Genomic DNA, 22,208 nt, shown 5'->3' on the forward strand with positions numbered 1-22,208 from the left:
AATTATTTTTTGAATATTGGAGTGATAGGAACGAGACAAGATGAATTTCCAATATGAAATCGAAACTAAAATGTTCACGAGATTTGAATCTGGGCAAGACAATTAGCAATGTTTTACAATGCTCAAGCGCTGAAATGCTCTTTATAGAAAAACGTTCTCCTGTACATTGGGAATCGGACGGATTGATTTTTGGGAATGAACTATTGGAGTACACATCTTACCGCATTCTTGCTTATGATAGAATACGCTTAAAAAATATTCTGTTATATGCAGAGTCGTGCCCAATTTTCCTGCTGCCCAAGGCGAGTTTCTGATAATGATGCCTTATAGTTATACCTAATTCCAAAAATAATCTGGGGAATGAACAAATTGTACACCATGTGAGAATGCATTTATAGCCAAAAAGGAGGGAAATGTTTGTATCATTTCGCTAAATCACGCAATGACAAGACGAGCTCATTGCTGCTTCACCATTACCGCAATCAGTCAAACAAAACAATGCACGTCATATCAGATTATACTTCAACGGCAACACGTCGAGAAAACTTGTGTAATGATGCGGGCTCTGCAGCTGGAACTGCTGTCCCACGTGGCCCTCCACTGCATATATTCACAAAATAATCATTTACAAACTATTAGAATACGCCGTTCCATTACAAACACATCCATTTGCTTTTCTACAAATCCGGTGGCATTTATCCGTGACAATTGGCGGGTTACGCGCAAGCTATGGGACATTATGTTCATGTATTAAGTACAAAGTGTGCGGCCGTTGTCACCCCAGAACCGAGGTAAATGGTTCGAAGTCAGGTACATCAGTTTTTATCAATCTTCAACTCCAAGTATGACTGCGGTATTTTGCACATCTGAAAAATAGTAGATGTACTATTTATTTGATCCAGTGAAAGCAGTCAAATGTGTATGTTGATTACAGAAATTTATTCAAAGTTTCATCAAAAAAAAAAAATAGCACAAAATGAAAGCAAGCGTGGAAGTTAGTTCCGGCTTTAAGGCCGTCAAAGAAATCACAAACTTTGAGGGAAAAACTTTTAATATAGACAAAATAAAAGGAGAGAAAATGATGTCTAAGACTTAAATATTGCCAAAACTGTTTATAGGAAATTTTCACACTTATCTTTCTCATATTCAATTTTGACGGGATATAAAATGTGTTCGTGGAATGAAACGACATAGTGATATAGATAATAGGAAATCTCAAGATAATTATAATAGAAGGGATTATAACAAAAGCATACGCATAGGAGTGAAATATCTAATTTATACAGTATTTATTTTTACATTTTTCACAATGAATATGGCAGTAATATTTATTATAATAAGAAATGAGAAACTATATTGTCAAAGTTTGATAATGTATTTTGGGCATTAGTTGAAATGAGTAACAGTCATCAAAAATAGAAATAGAAAAAAGTTAACAGCACATTTACAGAAAGTACAGAAAATGTATGAACATAATTGTACTTAATTCTCGTTCCATCTTTTTAAAAATATTTTCATCATAATTTTAAAGAAATTAACACCCGACCACCATAAACACAAACAGTACAAGCACAAGCAGGCATATCCAAAATGAACCACATGTATTCAAATAAGGTATACTCGACACTGACAGTCAACATACTCTAAAATTATGTTTTTTAATTACCTTCATCGCAAAAAAATTGGATTCTGCGCAATTGACGTCTGATAATCAAGGACTATCTCACTTACCGAATCAAAATTTATTTGAACTTAAATTACAATGATCAATCTCTACGGGTACATTATGATTTGAGCCAATTTTGTTTGTTGAAAGTGATTCAAGTGAATGATATATTCAAAAATTCAAAATTAGAAATATTATTACCAGATCATCGATAACGGTATATTCTAAAAGCATTAGAGAAGTTAAGTTTGTACTAAATACATATTCATACATTGACAGCTTGCAATATTCCGTCACATATCCTCTTATACACGAAAGCATCTCCCTTTATTCTTTTTCTGCGAACTCCACACAAATCTGTTGATGATTTGGTGGTTACAATCGACGATTTACCTTTGCCGGCTAAATAGCAAACCTCCAATTCAAAATCGAGCAATACTTTTCCAAAGTCATCTTTTGATTGGCAACGGAGAACATACCTGAAAGAAAAAGGGATTAAAATATGAAACTCGAAATTGCCTCAATAAAAGTAAACGTTTGAAGATTAAAGTTTGAGCCAAATTTGAAACTAGAGACAATTGAAAAAAGTAACCCAAAATTTGTGTTACATCCTGGGTTCAATAAAATTTATCTTTTGTAAAGAAGTCATTTCTTCAAATGACATGTTCAAGTGAAATACCTTATATTACAATTTAGGGACCTCCTGAATTATGCCCACCAAGATGGCGCACAACCTGAACTCAGGCTGTGTACCAGGTTAGGGTTCAGGTTGTGCGATATCTTGATGGGCATACTGCAGGAGTACCCAATTTAGGGTACTCCCGAAGTATGCGAACCAAGATGGCGGACATCGGAACGTAACATGGGTAACAGGTTAGGGTTAGGCGATGATTTTTTTCCAATTTTCCTTATTTTAGTCCTATTATCAGTTCGAAGACTAGCCAAGAGCCTCCCGTAGTATTTATACCTAAAATTATGGCCTAACCCTAACCTAGTACACATATTACATTCCGATGTCCACCATCTTGGTTTGCATACTTCGGGAGCCCCCAATTTAGATATGTTAATACAAAAATCTTACATACACATATGAATACTACTTACAATAAAAATGACAGAACCATGACCTCATTAGTGGTAAGGGCGTTGAAGCCACCATGGTAGTATTACGGACTATGGTGGCTACTGGCTAGTCTCTTTTTAAAAAGAAAGTTTACCATTCCCCCATGGTTTAAAAAAAATCAGTGCCAGCCCTAAAAATGCTCAGTACCTAGCATTGTACTACATCCATTGGAATATACATCTTTGCTGTCCTTCTGAGAGAAACCATTTGATTGGATTCAGCATTTCAAGGTAAGAACTACATATTGCTTTGCATATCATAGAGGAGAAGGAGTTGAAATATTACAACTAAAAGCCAACAAAAATAAATTCAATTGCTTTTGAACAAACATACCCATTCTCTTTGTATAGAAGATGTTTAGTAGGAACAACTCTTCTTAATTCTCTCAATAAATCAGCTGGGTCGCATTTTGTTATATTGGAAACATTGTAGAGAGCCTAAATATAGATAGTTGAGTATAAAAGCAACACAAAAAGTACAAATGCTATTAAAAAGGTTGTGATATCAGAGGTGTTATTTCCAAGATTGAAACTAGATATTCACCAATATAGGCATAACCTATTTCAGCAATATAGGCAACTTAAAGAATGGAAAAATTTAAATATTTTGTATTTATGTTACAAGGCGACAAATGAAACAAACCCATAGCTTCTGTTTGGGCTTGCATGGTTCAGGGATGGCGAACCTTTTTCAATGAATGGGTCAAAATCATATTTTTATCGCGGAACAGAAGAGAGTGGGTCACAGATATTTAATCAATGTTAGTATCTATACAAGGAACTTCTGAAACAAATCTTCCAAGCTTCTGTCGGAGTTGGTATAGTTTTGGCCTTTACTTATGCAGCACTTCTATCAAGGACTTATTATGGCACTCGATTTTATGAAATTAGAGTACGAAAACACGCATATGAATTACCAAAAACGTTTAGAATGATGCGGCAAATTATTTTACGGTTCCAAAGAGTTAAGGGGGAATTCCACTCTGATAGTTTTATATTTTTAGATCAGCTTTCAACCACATTGAGGCACTTTTACACTGCCCCATTGTTATTTCAGATTTCCAGGTTTTTATTTCAAGTCTGAAAGGTTTTGTTTTCTCAATGGAATTATAGGCTAGAAACAAATAAAATGTAATGTAACATCTAGTTCTCGTATAACCCCTAAAACAGTCTGCACATGCACATCTGAAAGAGACCGAGAAATGAACAGATCTATTGCATTGTTATGTCATAAACGATGTCAGAGCCAATAGCTGAATAATGGTACACAGCAGTGCAGACATGCGTCCAAGATTAGGGGGTTTGAAAATTACCGGCCCGAAAATTAACAATTTGAATATGAGCGATTGCAGCCCTGACTGTGCAACTGCTGGTACATTATAATAGTTTAATTATTGTTAGATTAATTCGAAGCTGGTTTTATCAATTTTTATCACTGATATGTTAGCAGTTTTTATTTTATTAGTGCCTTGGCGGGTCACTAATAAAACGCGGTGGGTCACTTTGTGACCCGCGGGTCAGTGGTGTGCCATCCCTGTAATAGACCAACATCTATTCCATTTCCATGATTACGGACAAATTGCTTATGCTTGGCGATTAATTACACCTTTGCGTAATCCTGAATTCCATGACATTGGTTGGAATAAATTCCATATATATTAAGCGCAACACTACTTATCTTCATAAATGATTTGAGTGAATGAAAATGAACCCAATGTACTAGGGCCCGACCGATATATCGGCCATGTTTTTCACAAATTTCGAACTATCGGTATCGGCTAATTTTACCGATATATATCGGCCTATCACGTGACTGCCAAAGTGTCCAAATTTCGCCGGGAAAGCAGTTTTATCGCTTGTTTAATTGAGAGCGGTTCTGCCTAATACTCTTTTTCTTGGTTACTTCTATTTCTCTCTTACCCAAAACGGACGTATGGCACAGGATTTAATACTTTGTAAGCAAGTTTGCGAGCGTGGTGGCTTGCAAATTGAAGCGAGAGAAACACGTGAGCCACTCATTTGTGTCGAATAATTTACGTTGGTTAATAAAGAATTCTTTTGACTATGTTTCGCTTATCCAAAACAGACGTATGGCACGGGATTTAACACTTTGTAAGCGAGCATGGTGGCCTTGCAAATTGAAATGAGAGAAACATTTGAACGGCTTATTTGTGTCAAATAATATACGTTGATTAATAAACAATTCTCGCCGTTTCCACTTTCCACGGCCTTGGATTTCTCTTGCGCTTTGGTCGTTCAAGGCGCGATTTAACTTCTTGTATTGATATGCAATAGATGGCTGGTTCTAGCAGTCAGAGCAAAGTATGGCAATACTTCGGTGCCATAATGATGGCATAATTTGTAGGATATGCTTATCATTATTAAGTCGAAAGGTTCCGCCAATTTAAAAAAAAAAGATGGGTATTATTTGTAGAGCCATTTCAAAGCAAAACACAAGAGCAAGTATGATTGGAGCCAATACAGAAAAGCATTGCAGCCAATGCAGGAAAACTCTGCTCAGCTACATCTGAAACTGTTGAACTGGAGCTATTGAGATTCATAAGCTTCCTGCCCTTACAATATGTGTTCTTTCTTGCCATGCACACAATTGCATGAGTTCAACATTTCAATTCTTTTGCAAGTAAAACACAATCTTGTCAGAGTGTTACTTGTAGCCATATTTGTAGGTGAGGAAACATCGGTATCGGCTTACTGGCCTAGTTTTAGAAAACTATAGGAATCGGTATCGGTTCAAAAAGGCAGTATCGGTCGGGCCCCACAATGTACACTGGATTTAGTTCCAATTTCATTGTATATACTACATTTTCATTTTTCTCGTAAATACTATATTTTTACGATACTATATTTCAAATTGTTCGAGATAAATAAAAATCATGAAATTTGTTCACAATGTGGTCACCATCTATTCCACTATATTTCCATGAATATTTTGAAAACATTCAATCTTTCAATTTGCAATTTTGAATTGGTTTTGGATGAGATATGATTTTGGTGTTCAAATAAAACATGACACTAGGAAAAATTCCTACAGTGATTAATATAATCTTTTCCTTGGGTTAAATCAATTTGAAAATAAGTAAGAAGTACCATATTTTACGGTCCATAGGGCGCACTGTAAATAAATTGCTTAGATTGAGTTGTTATTCTCATAAATAAGGTGCATCAGGCAATAAGAATGTAACATTTTTTATAAAGCAATCAGTACTGGTTTCGAGTGTAGGCAAGGAAGTATAAAGCACTACCTGATCCATACATCAGGCTCACCGGCTCATTAGGCAGACAATCAATTTAAAAAAAAAATGATTTAAAGTGTGCCTTGCTTGTCTAATCATCCCCCAAAAGAATTTAAAAAACGAAATAAATATCAAAAAACAACAATCACCTTGACTTTACGTGGTCCTGTGATTGAGTTGGAACGTTTACGATTTGGCGTTAAGATCATTTTCACCCTGTCTAGTCCTCGTTCAAAACTGCCAAACATTTTATTTTTTCTTTTACTCGGAGTAAGTGGCTCAAAATGAACATTATTTAGATCATGGTCCATTGATTTGCATCTAGGAATAAAGTTGAATTTGCACCATTCAGTTGAGTGAAAGGTTTGGAGCATAGTAATTGGACCCGATTTTTTCATTGTGTACAAAAAGGAATAGAGTGTATCTGATTCTAATTGTTAAAATAATTGTAATGATAACAAATAAAACATTGGGGGTGATGCCCTGGACCTCAATGTGATAATCTTTGCAAATGAGAAAGATAGTGTATATTGATTGAATGATAATTTTCATAGAAATAAGAGCAGAATCTAATTGTACATTACACATGTTTTATGTAGCGAAGTGTTTTTAGTTATGGTATAGTCTAGTGAAAGCTTCATGAAAACCCATATTACGTGGAAAGAAATTCTGCTTTATTTGTTACCATAGACTCTGATGAATTTAGTTACTATGTACTCTTGCCGCAGCCTGCAGCGATATACTCATATGCTAGCACAAAAAAGCACATCTACTAATTTTCAACATACTTTCTCTCAGGGCTTAATGGATTCTGAGAATCTTCGAGTAGCTCAATATCCATAGACTTCCGATAGTTTTCTGTTAAATTGGGAAATGGTGATATTTAAAAATATTTCAGAAAATGTAAATATTCAACAACAATGCACATCGAAAAAACAAATAGTTTTAAAAGCATGTTTTGTAGGTTTAATTCAATTACAGTAATTGAAAATACTAGATTAGATAAAAGTTCGAGATGTCAAATATTCAGAACTAATGCACACCTTTCTGCCATTTATGTGGACTTCTCTGTATGACGGGAGGTGTTTTTGATCGTCTTGGTCTGCTTCGTTGATTGGACGGAGTTGTAGGTTTGTATGGAGAAGTGAAAATTGCACTATAAAAAAGAAATATGAATAGTAAATCTAAATTGCATGTATGATTATTAAGGTTTATTTGGAACTTCATGTAAACTATACCAAATAAATTGCTTTCGATCTTCTCAACAAGATATTCCGAAAAGAATTAAAAATTTGAAACTAATTATATTTGATATTTTAAAATCTTGATTTTAGGAATAATTTTGAATATTACAATATTTTTGTTTTCATTTTAAGCCATAGGCCGGCCCTAATTTAACTTCTGGAACCGTAACAAATATAAAATCAATGAAATGTTTTGTCTATCTCCAAATATGTAGTTCATGTCTTCAAATGTGTCATTTAATATATATTGACTACTGAGTTATTTTTGCTAAATGATCCAATTTAGAAAAGCTTATATTTCATATCCAAAATATTGTTTTAGAATGTATTCGGAATATTGGGTTTACATCATTACTGTTCTAATAATTCTTGTTAAATACAAACAGAATAGGAGAAAAGGTTTGCTAATTTTTATTGCTGATTTTTGAATGAAATTTTCGTTAAATTTTTAATATGAAGCTTACTTGTCTGAGCCCACAAAAACAGAATGTGGTCTGTCTTCGTTAACAGCATCTGTCAATCTCTTCGGAATATCCGGAGTAATGAAATTCTCTTTTAGGCTGTCTTCTACTGACTTGGTTCTCCTGTAAAGTATTAATATTTAGTAAACGACTTTTTCCACATGAATATGAAGTTCAATAATATAATTAGCTTAATTCAAATCAACTTTTTTGTGCTATGAACCAGATTCATTATGAGGTTGAGTAGTTTCTTTTAGGACTCAACTCTTACTCGAGTCGAGTCAATGGCTGAGTATCTTTGACACGGCTATGAAAGACACAACGCGGCTAACTAATCCCATGGCCATGTCGACTGGTAAACGAACGGGAGACTGTGGCCCGCCATATAATTTAGTCGTCTGATCATCTTTCAACTCACTGAGACAAATATGTAAATCCTATCCTACCCTAAAGCCAACAACTGGTTCCAAATACAACATCTACTTTGTTTCAGTAGCACCAAGACAGTCAGTTATTGTACCAAGCCAATTTTCTGCTTACCTGTGATTGATATTTGAAGATTTTTTATTTTTGGATTCTTTTCCGTTTGAAACTTGTTTGACACGAACTGATCGGCTTCCAGGAGCACCTCTACCTTGAATAACCTGAAAAATAGTTAAAAATAATAATGATCAGTTAAAAACAATGATCCATCTAAGCTTTTTTGTCAAAAGCAAGCTATTGTAAATCAAGTTTCAAATTTGTAAATTTTGAAAGTTAAAAATAAAAATTAGTTATTCAAATATCTAAAAAAATATAAAATCGGAGAAAAATACAATAACAAGTTTATTATAGCCTATACACCCTAAGAAACAAAAAAATAAATAAAGTGCTGATACAAAGCACATATTTTAATCACATAAAGACACATACATCACTGATTGTATAATTAGTGTTAGCTCTTATAATAGTCTTTAAGTTTTATATGTCAAAAAGAATATAAACATCTTATCATCCCAGAGCACATTACTTAAATCAGTTAAATCGATCACACCAGATTCTCAAGCTTTTTTGATTTCGCAATAATTCTATATTTACCAAGAATCCAAGACCAATAAAATATTCTGAAACTTACTCCATCAGTATCCAAGCTATCTGATGAACTCCATATTCCATCCATATCAGACAAATCATCATCATTATATGATCTGTAGTATGATTTACGAGATATAGGTTCGGATGGAGGAGGTTGGAACATGAAATCATTCTAAAAAAATAAAATAAACTTAGATACAATCATGCTCGTAAGTAATGAGAGTATTTTATTTGGTTGATGCCAGCAATGGCCCTTTTTGATCATACAGTGAGACTTGCAAAATGAAATAATTTTTGAAAGGAAAAATGTTCCCAAATTACCAGAGTATTAAAATCAACAATTTTAATTGCCATATATAATTAATTACAAATTGATATGAATATTCGATTTATTTTGGATAACTCTGGTTGATGCTTTATAGTTCATTATCCTGGTTGTCTGCTAATTGGGAAACTATTTCTAAATTACATTACCGTTATTCTGATTCTGATAATAACAAGGAAGATAAAAATTGATGGAATGATACCTGGGCCTCATTTTCACTCTGATTTAATCCAAGTGGCCGTCTCGCTTTGCTCGATTTGGGAGTAGATGGATGCTTTAAACTGCAATTTATAACAAAAAATGAGTTTCAAGCTTTCAAATTAGGTTACCTTTTATATGCTTATGTTAGTGACCACACTAAAATATAAATACGACAGCTAAGTCAAATGACAAGAGAATGTGATGTTCTCAAAAAATTGCTGAGCTAAAAATTAGTTCACAATTTGTTGTATCTGCTTAAATGGTTTCATACAAATTTAGTCCAATAACAACCCAAAATTATTAAAACGACTTGATATCAACACCAAGAGAAATCTATACTTGATTAAAAGTACAGAAATTTTCCTGAGGCCAAAAGTCAATCAAAAATGGCCTCCATGATCTACGTCATTAAGTATTTAGGAAGTCTTTTGCGAGTGTTATTCTTTTAATGTTCATATGACTTAGAATTTTAAAATATAATTGATGCACTGACTCATAGTGCTTTTGTTACAAGCAGTACAAGCTTACATAAAAATCAGTGTATTACTCATGTGATATCCATTTCGATAATAGACATATTAGGAGAAAAATAACAAATAAGCTCTGATTAAGTAAGATTAGGAAGGAGTAAACTGAAACTCTTCAACTAAATTTTTCAAGCAAATTACAAACAAGTGATTGTTGGGTTGGGTTTGAAAATGTTAACAATCTAGTTTTAAATGACTCCAGCCTAAATTTAAATGATTATAAATGAGTCAAGATCTATGCTAATGTTTGGTATGAAAATCCCAGAAAACAAGAAATTAAGTGGAAGTGGTTTCCACATAGTGGAAGTGGTAACTTAAAAAAATACAATACAAGCAAAAAAATGAATAAAAGTGACAAATAAACGGCATCAAAAACTCATATATTTGAATATTGTTATCTGCAAATTTTTTTACTGAATTTCTATTTTTATTAGTCTCAACATAAAATGGAAATTTTAATTGACAAAAACAAAAATTAACAACTCACTCCAACGGCTTCTGAAAATTATTGTTGATTGGTGTGAGTAATCGGACTGGTTTTCCCTTCGCTTTTTTTCGTAAAAGTAAAAGATATGTTGCAGACAAGGAATCATATTTCCACTGTAATACATAAATATAGTGTTATTTAGTGAAGATGATAATAGAAAGTTTCACAATGGCTCTGTATAAGATTTAAAAATATAGTAATTCCATATTCCTAGAATAGCACATAAATGCTAAGAATGCAAATATCTATATCGGTGTTTGAAACAGCGAAAAGAATCAAAACCTCACCTGTGATACTAACTCTTTCATTGTTTCTCTTGAAGTTTTCTGATGAACAGACAATTCTGTGATGACATCATCATCCAAGTTTGACAACTAGATAGTAAATAAAATTGAATTATATATTTTTTAATTTTATGGAAAATTTCCAAAAATCACAGAAATAAATTCCAATTACCGGTAAAGTAAAACTGAAATATTGATATTGACCATCAAGAAAGGTGTTACTTGAAATACAGATATATAAAAAATGAGATCAATTGAGATAATTGGAACTTGGAAGTGCATATTAAAAGCAGATTTATGCAAATTTTAATATTAAGATCAGCTAACATCGGCCAAATATTTTAGAGAGAATTTTGTATTTTCAGTCACCAATATATTGGGAATTTGTCTGTTAAGTGCTTTAGCGAAATACCTCAATTAAAAAGGTACCCTTACCTGATATTTTGTTTGCCATTCAACAGGTACTCCAACTTCTTTCAAAATCCATGTGTGTTTTAGAAGCTTGTTAACTTGTACTCGATTCTTGGGATCATGTTGTAATAATTGTCCTAACAATTCAATACTTTCTTTACTCAACCATTCTGGTGTGTCATACTTTCCTTCCTATGAAAAGATGGGAAGTTTAACAACATCAGTTAAAATAAAAGATACCAAAAAAACCTGAATAGGTATGTCCCCGATAATATTCAAAATGAGTTTGTTAAGTTTGTTATATTGATAGGCTGGCTGGTATTACAATTCACAACTTTTAAAATGTAAGGCAGTTTCAAATATAAAGAAAAAATCCATATGGGTTGAATGTGAAAACTTCTAACAGTAGAATCTTTATTACATATGTTTCTGCTTATATGTATCTTGCTGAGGTAAAGGAAATAAAATAAAAATACCCAAAAGGTAGGGAGAAGCAAACAGCAACATGTTAGGGCCTAAACATAGTTTTTGGTTGGAGTTTTTTTTCTGTCAGAGTCAGAGCTGAAAGTGTCATTGTATAAATCTGACAGAATACTTTTACAACCTCTGACAAAAAAACTAGATGAAATTTAATAAATAAATCAGCAACAAAAAGCATTTGCATAATCAGGCAGAACTGAAATGCTCTTATCAAATCTTCCATTAGAGGGAATGGAAATGTAACAAATATGAAACAGCTTATTAAAACTTTAAATTATTTTGTATGAATTGTATATTTAAAACATAAATACCAATAGAAAAATCATCATACTTTGATTTTCCTGTACAGCATTCCTATATTGTCATCATCGAATGGTAGAAACCCATTTAGAAGTGCATATAATAAAACACCCATGCTCCAGATATCTGCTTCACTTCCGATATAAGATCTGAAGTATGCAGAAGATGATAATTTCGCATAGGGGGTATACAGACAATAATACAGTATACTATTTGTAATCTTTTAGCAAAGTTTCTCATAGGGCAAGGCTGCCCAACCCGCCGCCCGCCCTATAAAGTTTGTAAGCAGCCTTTTATGTTTTTACTATGTTATTAATCAATTTATAGGGTTAAGTAGGTTTCGTGATTTTGGAGTGATTATTCCTGCCATCTATCTACATTCAAATGCCGGTTTTTATTATTTTGTATGTGTCAAGTCTTGCACCCTGGTAGAAATCGATGTCATTTTTTTTTTATTTCTCGCAGAACTGAGCGTTCTGTTCGACGAACTCGAAAGATATTGTGCAATCATTGAGGACGAACGCTGAGCGCAATTATGGGAATGAATTTTGAGTCTAAATTTGCAAATTAATTTCATTCTGATTGATTTCTTACGTGTCTGCTTTGATCGTCTTTTTCTCCAACGTAACATAAAAAGTCAACGATATCTTTGGTACTGGTTCTGGGACTTGTTGTCCTTTTATGTTTGTATTTTTTTTATAAAATGTTTGGGTTAAATAAGATTTCGGAAATGTCGTCACTGCGTATCCGTCAATAATTCTAATGAAATTGACTTAATGGCATTGCTGCATATTGGCCACGAATCAATATATATATATAATATAGGCAATTCGTCCAGAAATCTTTGTAATGTTACTTCATTAAATATTTGTATTGGCGTTTCAAATTTCACAAAACGACCCACTAAAACTTGATATTCCTGCGACATTGGCACACATTATGCTCATTTAAACATTGAGGCAGTATCATAGCTACTGAAAATGAATGAATAAAAACACTATAACGCAAATATAACACTTAATTTCGACGTGATGTGTGTGTTTACGTGTGGTCATCAAAAAAGTTTCATGCCCACGCCCCGTGTTACCAGATATTCGAATAGTAATCTGCTATTCTAATATTCAACTTGATATTCAAATAATTTGCCAGCCCTGCTCAGTAACCAGAAAGCAATTACTAACTTGATTGATTTGATGTTAATAAGCTTGCCTTTAATGTATTACCGGTATGTAAATTACCTACACCGAAATCAGGACCTATCTGGTATTAATGTTTGGTACAAACTTTTGCGGCCCGCAACGAATTTCGACACTTGAAAGTGGCCCGCGAGACGAAAAAGGTTGGGCAGGCCTGCCATAGGGTGTGTGGAGTAGTCCAGCTATATGGCTAATATCTTTCCTTCGGAGCTGAGAGTTGTTGGCAGTTAAATAAACAAAGAGACATTCTCCATCGAAGTGTGAGAATTTAGAAATGGAAAGATATTTAGGTATATTTCATAAAATAATACAATATAGAAGCATTTTGAATTGTATTACTTTGCAAATTAGCAAAGTTACCGAACCCTACATACTTTCCAGCAATTAATTCAGGAGCTGCATAGGCTGGACTTCCACAACAGGTAAATAAATTATTTTCCATTCCTCCTTTTGGTTTCGCACAAAGACCAAAATCTATCAACTTCAGATTCTGATCCTCGTCAATTAATAAATTTTCCTGAAATGAAAATGAATGCTAAATTTTAGTGAAAATGAAAACTATATTGCTGAATAAATCATCAAAAGTTAACAATGGATCACAACGATGACAGGTTTTAGAATTGAAGCAATTGTATGAATATTATTCAAAATAGATTAAGATGTGCATATTCGTTTGTTTTTTAGAGGGGGGGATTTGAAAAGTAAGAAAAGAAGATATTTAAACAAAACACTCATGACACATGAAAGATTTTTTTGCAAATGATATGATACAAAAATAAGACAACATGGAACATTCTACCGAAAATGATAGTCTCAAACATAATTCAAACAAGTGTTGAACAATATCGCAATTACCAAACTGTTAACTATCCTATATATATGATAACAAAAATAGTCAAGAAACACACAATTCATTTTGCTCGAATTGAAAACATCACATACAATCGCTATTGAGACAATTTGTAACTCTACAAATAAAAAGCATACTGGTTTCAAATCTCTATGTGCATAACCAATATGGTGCATATATGCTACAGCTGAAACAATTTGACGAAAGAAAACTCTGGATTCAGATTCCGTTAAACGATCTTTTTGTACAATATAATCAAATAATTCTCCACCATTGCAATGCTGCAAGAAATAAAATGAAGAATTAAATAGATAAATCTAAAGTTTATACACACGAAACATTTGAGGACTAAAAAATTTACAAGGTAGCGAAAAAAAAATACTGTATCTTACCGAGTGAAAAACACTCATCAAAAGTTAGACTTGGATAATTCAAAATTGCAATGCAGCGCAATAAAATAAGCGCAGAAATCTTTGTTTTAAGATCTTAAATTTAGAATAATCCAAATCTTATTTAAATTTTCTATATGTTCCTATTTTTAATACCTCCAAGTGATATGCCAAATAGATGTTTGGTAATAACTAACAAGTAATATTGCATTGCATACCAAATAAAAATAATTCAATGTGATATAACTGGATAAAAGAGACAAAATACAGATATATTTTTACCTCTAATATCATAAATATTTTTTTAGAAGTTTCAACAACTTGATATAGTCTGCATATATGTTGGTGATGAAGGCATTTCATTGCTTGTATTTCTGTTTTTACTCTTGGTAAATCTGCCTGTGAAAAAAATAAAAATTTGAGAAACTAAAATGTCAGAATATCGAATGTCACAAGCTGAGATTTTGTTCCTGGCAGCCCGTTCAAATGAACTGCAGCCATTTTCCGATTTCCAGCGCATAATTCAGTAAGGCACAGTTCTTTGATTCCAAGATGTCCAGACATTTGGTTCAAAAAAACAAACACTCTATTTGTCTCTGAAACCAGGGCGTCTTCATAATAATTTGAATCAATCATGTAGTGCATCGGCCCTCAGATGACCATAATTGCGTTTATGCTCAAACTCTCGAATGCTATAGTCTGATAAGACTGTAGTAAAATATTTTCCCCCAGTTAATCAGATTCTTTTTTTTTTTCAAGAAATCCAATTTTAAATTTCAAGATTTTTAGATTGCACTTTCTTTTAATTGTGCAGTGCCGAATTTGAGGCCCAGGCTGTCTCGCTAAGGAGGGCTTGCACTCGCTGTTATACTGTTATAATTGATGTCTTACAGTCTTATTATGTGGGGGCTATTCTTGAAATTGGAGAACTGTGCCATCATACCGTACTAGACTAATATTCGAATCTAAGACAATCTGGGTCTCGTGTTCGTGTAGTTTCTTACCTAACATACTTTTAGTGGGCGTAGCATCACAATTTTTTGACATGTCAATCCTAACCCCCACCAGACTATGCCATCCAAAAATTACATCACTACGACATCACAATAACGTCATAGAGCTTGTTAAATATACGTACTATCGCCCGAAATGGCATCGGCGCCGACGATAAAGAACTTACTAACGTCAGCGATCTCTCTTATATTGGAATCATCGCGACGTAAAAACGAGAGAAATAGCCGCTCGATTTCGGGTGCGCAGACGTGCGCGTCTTGGATGACAGTTCGTATAGTTTGAAGGTCTCTATTACGTCACTGTGATGTCGTAGAGACGTAATATTTGGATGGCGTAGTCAGGTGGGGGTTAGGATTGACACATGAAAAAATTGTTGTGCTACACCCGCTAGAAGTATGTTAGTTAGGAAACTACATGAGACCCGACAATCTGACAATGAAATTTGCAGATTCTGAGATTCGACAGTACCGTATGCAGGTATGGCAGTATGGTATGGTACTAAAGAAATAGAGCAATTACTGAATCAAAAAAGAAGAAATCTTACCCCAAGAGCAGCTTTATCCATTATTTTTATTGCCACAGTTTCTCCAGTGGGCTGGTGAATTGCGCGCTTCACTTTGGCAAATCCGCCTGACCCAATGGTTTCTCTGACATCGTAGTATTGAGATATTTCCACGCAATCCAAGCCGCCCATGGCGGATTATTTCCTCTAGACAACAATATTACTTCAAAAAATTCCAGTATTGACTGACTGACTGATGAGTCGGTCCTAAGATCCAAGCAGTGCGCTAAGGCAGGCAGATGCCAACACGAAAATAATCCAATTCCAGGTAGAGAAACCAAAACAAACGTCTGGTCGATTAATTTGAACCTCCCGCTCTATAATGGGTAGGTGCCAGATCAAGAAAGTAAAACTCTAGATTTCTCATTTAATAAACGTAAATATGTACAGTATCTTTGGAAAAATGCAACCAAAATGAGTAAAAATATAATTTCAAAAAGAAACTCGATTATTAACATTACCAAAATGAATAATATCAAAAAATAAATTGAGCAGACACAAACCCACGCGTATGTCTGGTAACGCTAGTGTCAGCAAATTTTCAAGTTTATCGTGTGCCACTCACTACAAACGCGCGGAAATGAAGGCAGAGGGTGGAAAAGTATCATTATCTTTGCGTATTCGCCGATGACATAGAATATATATATATTATCATTAAAATACTCACAATGAAAAATGTGTGGCGAAATAACAAAGCTCATTAGGTTTACTGCGTTCAGATATGAAACAATACACATTCGATGGTTGGTACATCGTGCTAAGGATAGGATAGAATAAGATTTACATATTTATCCCGGAGGAAAGAGAAGCCGATAAGACGGCTTAACCATATATGGCGAACCACGGCCCCTCGTCCGGTTACCATTTCATGTCGGGTGTGGGATTAGTTAGTTATTTGTTTTCGGAGCGCCAATCTACCCTTGCTACCCCTTTTTGAATTCCTGTGACGGATCGTATTGAATTTCTGGATTCCTCATCGGCTGGTTCACGTAACCGCTGGTCGATTACGGCTTACCTCTACCGTAGTAGTATATATTTACGCTTCTACCACAAATCCCACGCGGACTCATATAAGTCGGATTTCCTCACCCCCCTACCAAAAATATAAAAATATTTTTTACTATGATCAAGCCTGAACGCATGCAAGTGATCACCGGCAATGAAAAAATAAGAAAAAGCAAAACGCATTGCACGTTGTTTTCAAAGAGCTATGGAGGGTTAGGTAACCAAACACGCACGGGTTAACTCTATACAGATATTCTAAAAAATATATATCCATAGCGCAGCACCTACACTCGTCTTACAAGCAAACAATCGGCGTTTGTTTCTTTGCAGCAGGGTATTCCATTACAGTGGTGCTCTTGGCCTTATATACGAGTATCTTTAAATTTAACTAAGTGTTTTCATTTCTTTGCGGATTTTTTTAATAACAATCATAACTTTTATCCTGACCATTCCGTTCCGGCATGAATTTATTGTAAACATATTTTAATATTTTATTAATGAAACATTATTTTTCTACCAAGTCAGCTTCTAAGTAAGACTCATCAAATGCATTTTATCACACAAAATATGAGTACCTTAGATGAAAAAATCTAACACGAGCAGCATGGTCGACCAATTCAATCAACCCAAATGAATTGGATATTGGATATTACTCACTAACTTGCAATATAATTCAGCAACGCTCCTAAGTATTTCATCTTGACGCATCACATGGAAACTACGTCATAGGTCTTCTAAAACAGGAAATATTCGTGTTGTTGAACTGAAAATGACGCAATTCAAGTCAGGATATAGCTTGTTTGTTACATTCGGATTCTTTAAGCCTATCATATATAACTATTTATGTCAATATACAACAATGTTTTTACTATTCGCCATTTGCATAAAGGATGAATAAATAAACTAGTGAGTAAACTATTGAAATAAATAAATAAATACTCACCGGTACAACCGAAGTGCATTCATTCATCACACTAGTGCCACTGAAAAAAATTGTCTCTACATAATAATCACACAGATAATTTTGATGTTAATGGTTTCTGTAAATTTTTGCACAAAAGCTAAAGGAGTGCATGATTAGGACTTTTCTATTCTCTAGCTCAGTGGTTCTCAACCTGTGGTACGCTTACCACTAGTGGGTACGCGGAAGATGTTCGACTGGTACACGAGTTGAGTTGACTTTTGAGTTGGCTAAAATATGCCGACAGCGCTGTATTCGCTGAACGACCATTATGAATGTTTTCCCGGGCATCGTTTCCTTGTTTATTTCCGTAACCATAACCAATCAGTAAAAAGTCAACGATGACGTAACTATTGCAATTTCTTCAGTCGCCTAAACACTTCTATCGCTCAGACAGATATTGAAATATGGTTGTAAAGTAAACATTGCCTCGTTTTTGTAGTTTTGCGTGTTATTTTTCAGTTTTAAATATGTAAACTAAATATCTTCATTGTCATTATGTCTACCGAGGAGCACTAATTTAGTTGCTGTAATCAAAAATTAGATCGCAGATGCTGCGATAGACCAGTCCGAACTAATCTATCAGTACCTGTAAGCGACGCATGGTCGATTAATTTTAATAAAACCCTATGAGGGGTTTAAAAACGTAAACCAGCTCTTAAGCGCCAACACGTCAAAATACTTTTAAAATAAGTATAAAAAATTTTGCAATAGTAAAGTATAGGAAAAAATTTTCTGGGGTCAAAGGTCGGAAAAACGTCCTATGGACCAGTCTAGTCTTTGGAGATCGCCCTCGTCTGCTATTGTCCACGAACGAATTGAAATGGGCATGTTTTCGTCCGTTAGGTCACAAAGGATGTAGTGCCGCATTATAAAATACTCCAATAGTCAGTAAAAAGTTGAGATCCACTGCTCTAGCTGTACTGTGGCGGATCATCGAATCGAAGGTGGTCACGCTTGACAGAATGAAAAAAAGAGTTCCCACGAAATAAAATGAAAAGCAAAATTTGGATGAAATATCGAATCCAATAGGACTTTATGATCCAATAGAAGTTAATTTAAATAAATATATAAATACAAGTAATAACCTTTTGGCGAGTTTTTAAATCTCTATGTATTTAAAATTGATTTGTCCATTAGCCTACATGCGAACAAAGGCGATTTCCCAAATACTAAAAGTCGCCACAACAACAAGAATTACAACAACAACGATTTTGCAAAACGACTGATATAGGCATTTCGTGTCCAATAAATACCAATCTATAACGCCATGATTTATCACCTAAGATTTTGATGAAATTAGAAGAGGCCTTCGAGATGGTTTGAGGCGTTTTGGTTTGGTGTATTAGCACTGCATGCCCGATGTCAAAACTCGAAGCGCAGCGACAGGCGATGTACACAACACGGCGATAGTCGACAATCGCCGTTGAACACGAATAAATAAGCACAGACAAGGGCGTAAATGGGCAAAACCTAGAGAAAAATACGCCAAAAAATACGCAAGCTGCCCTGCAATTCGGTGAGATGATTTTTAGAAAAACGAGACGCTTACAAGCTTTGACTCTACTTTGGGAGAAAATGCAGTTGATATTTATCGAGTTCACTATCTTATATAAAAAGACTTTATCTGTTAGCAGTCACGGAACCACGGTATGGTACGCATTCGATTTTGTGACGTCATCGCATACAAAAAATGAGCGCTCCCGTAGTATGTGAACCAAGATGGCGAACACCGCGACATAGTATGTGTACCAGATTAGGGTTAGGTCATAATGTTATTGCAAGTTTCCTTATTTTACTTCTATTACCAGTTTGGGGACTAGCCAAGTGACTCCCGTAGTATTTGTACCTGGAATTATGGATTAACCGTAACCTGGTACACATACTACATTCCGGTGTCCGCCATCTTGGCTCACATACTACGGGAGTACCAAAAATGAATACCATGGAGCCCACAGAAATCTTTGAAATGAATAAGTAATATAATTCCAGGAGAAAATATAATATTTAACCACTAGAAATTTCAAAAAAATTGGTCGAGTAGTAGCGATTTTTTCACAACAAAAAGAAAAAGAAAAGAATGACTGACAAGATCAAGAACAACAACATAATAATAATAATAATAATAACAAAACGATCCCTATGACTATTTCGTGCTCAACTACTATCCTACTTGTTGGACCCGAAGTGGACCTATGGATAGTTTGCCATTTGTATTTTTATTCATGTTCTTATTGAGTATGTGAAAAAAATTGCTTCGCTTTTCTCAATAACTACTGAACCAATTGCTTTGATTTCAATGGTTATAGATTGTATTTTCAGCTTAATGGCTATTACTTCCATTTATTTCAAAAATTTCTGTGGGCTCTAAGAGATTCGTTTGTTTTTGTGCGATGACGTCATCAAAACAAAAATTGCGCACCTTGTGGCAGGTCCGCATTTGCGATCTGGTGGTCAGGCGAAAGCGTGAAGGTTGTGTTACCGGTAGTCTACTGTGACAGGTTACATACCCGTACTACTTTGATTTGGTCTTTGTGTCCATATATTTACCATCGCTCTCTTGTTATTTGCTTACGTATTTACCAGCTTGGTCTTGATCACAAATACACGCACTTTGACAAACATGATTTTTTTATTATTTATTTATTTTTTTAAAAGAGGAACGCTTCACGATTGTGCGTCTCATCCTTGTTTGACAAACATGATTGTGTCCTGTTATTTGCGGTTTAAAAAACCGCGACACCATGTGGAAAAATTCCAAGCTTTTCGAGTATTTTGTCATTTCGATGTCAATAACACATTACTCCACAATTCAATTGGAAATTCCTTCTGTCGGACTGCTCCGAATCGGGTAAAGACCATATTGCAAAAACCATCACCCTGAGATTGCTTCTATAGGTGTAAATATTAATACCACTGAACAAATCATAAATTCAGATACCGAAGAAAACACACCAAATTAAAATTGTTTCGCTATTTGTGTGGAGCGACGATTTTATGAGGATGTTAAACCACGCTCAGTTCAATTTCAGTAAATACTTCTTTGATTGCCAAAAAACGAGATGCGGTATGATTTAAATAACAGAGAAAAGTAATCTATAAAATATATCAATGGCATATTTTCCAGAAATATTGCAGATTGCCTAATGCTGACATTGATTCAAGACGAACAATATTTATTGATGTCACAACAGCAATAATTAATCTATATATTTGTGACTATGTCATCTGAACGATACGGTGGGCTTTTTGTAACTGATTTGTTATGAAAATTTTCCACATCAAGATGATTCTTTGAGTCCTTGATTCGAGTGATCCTCAAAACAACTATTGCAAAATTTGATATACCTCAATAAACCATACTAATTTAGAAATTCACCATTTCTCAAGTTAAAGTGTTAGAGATTTTAAAGTTGGTTTTCTTTAGTGTCTGTTGACACTGCTCCGTAAAATTTACAAAAGCATTGGTAAGTAACAATACTGATAAATCAGGCTTTCACGTCTCGTGTACTCACTCAGGATAATCCACTTAATGCTCTTTAGCGCACATGTACCACTCTACAAAGCGATTTGTTTTGATAGCATAAAAGGGCATGATGCTTTTCAATCGATATTACATTTGTGTTAATTTACTATGTACACTATCAAAAAAATATGTGAATTTACTAACTTTGCTTAGAATTTAGTTTTTATAATATAAAAACCATTTGCAATGAAATGTAAGAAATAAGGCAATAAAAATAAATAGTTCAAGCGCCGTGATCCATTTGTCGCTCACACTAGGTACAAATTGAGAGAGTTTATTACAGATTAACTATTAAATAATTAATTACATGATGAAGTTGTGTGAATTTCGTCATTTTTTTAAAATGTTATGGATGGTTGGTAGCGTGTTTATTGTTGATTACAATAAGAATATTCAAGTGTTAGTAAAATTCTTCATGAATGGTTTCATGTTACGTAGTTAGCTCATATAAATTACATTGAGCAATTAAACTTTACTGAGTTTTCTCTGTAGAAATATGTTTTATTATTGAGAAAAAACTGATTTTTTTTTGCAATTCGGCTACTTATACAGATCGTTGTTCAAATTGGATTGAAAATTATAATTTGTGTGAAATATATCTCAATCCTATGGATGATAATGATAAATTTTGAGCTTAATACTAAAGCAAAGAATAAATAACTACCATGCTGTAAGAGTTTAAAATAGGGGTTAGCTTAGAAAGTGTTTTAGGTTTCAGGTAAAATTTAATATGAAGATATTCCATGTTTTAGCATTGTAGACGCTCGCTCGACTTTTGTATATGCCCTAACGTAATATTGACCAGATAAGCGTTAGGTTTAATATAAATTTGGACCGCGTTATTCAACAAAATCGCCATTGTTGGCGTA

The 22,208-nt window shown here is 34.1% G+C and overlaps 1 protein-coding gene across 1 annotated transcript; it reads right to left on the reverse strand.

The window, feature by feature from the left end:
• Positions 1-920: 920 nt before the first annotated feature.
• LOC120347521 (maternal embryonic leucine zipper kinase-like) lies at positions 921-16,239 on the reverse strand. Its single transcript, XM_039417538.2, has 17 exons — positions 15,830-16,239; positions 14,554-14,670; positions 14,020-14,163; positions 13,407-13,549; positions 11,868-11,985; positions 11,081-11,248; positions 10,649-10,735; positions 10,362-10,474; positions 9,349-9,427; positions 8,862-8,993; positions 8,288-8,391; positions 7,751-7,870; positions 7,086-7,198; positions 6,831-6,900; positions 6,192-6,363; positions 3,123-3,226; positions 921-2,145 (listed from the first exon to the last, which is right to left on the reverse strand). The coding sequence occupies exons 1-17, from the start codon at positions 15,977-15,979 to the stop codon at positions 1,932-1,934; spliced, it is 2,148 nt and encodes a 715-aa protein (XP_039273472.2). The 5' UTR covers positions 15,980-16,239; the 3' UTR covers positions 921-1,931.
• Positions 16,240-22,208: the final 5,969 nt, after the last annotated feature.

The sequence above is a fragment of the Styela clava genome, chromosome 11 (assembly GCF_964204865.1).
Source record: "Styela clava chromosome 11, kaStyClav1.hap1.2, whole genome shotgun sequence".
NCBI classification, from domain to species: domain Eukaryota; kingdom Metazoa; phylum Chordata; class Ascidiacea; order Stolidobranchia; family Styelidae; genus Styela; species Styela clava.

Excerpts from the sequence above, each read along its gene's own strand:
- LOC120347521 (XM_039417538.2), bottom strand. The coding sequence starts at position 15,979 with ATGGGCGGCTTGGATTGCGTGGAAATATCTCAATACTACGATGTCAGA. Across the intron at positions 9,428-10,361 it reads AATTTTCAGAAGCCGTTGGA|TTTAAAGCATCCATCTACTC; the intron begins GTGAGTTGTTAA and ends TATAAATTGCAG. Across the intron at positions 6,901-7,085 it reads TCCACATAAATGGCAGAAAG|AAAACTATCGGAAGTCTATG; the intron begins GTGTGCATTAGT and ends CCAATTTAACAG.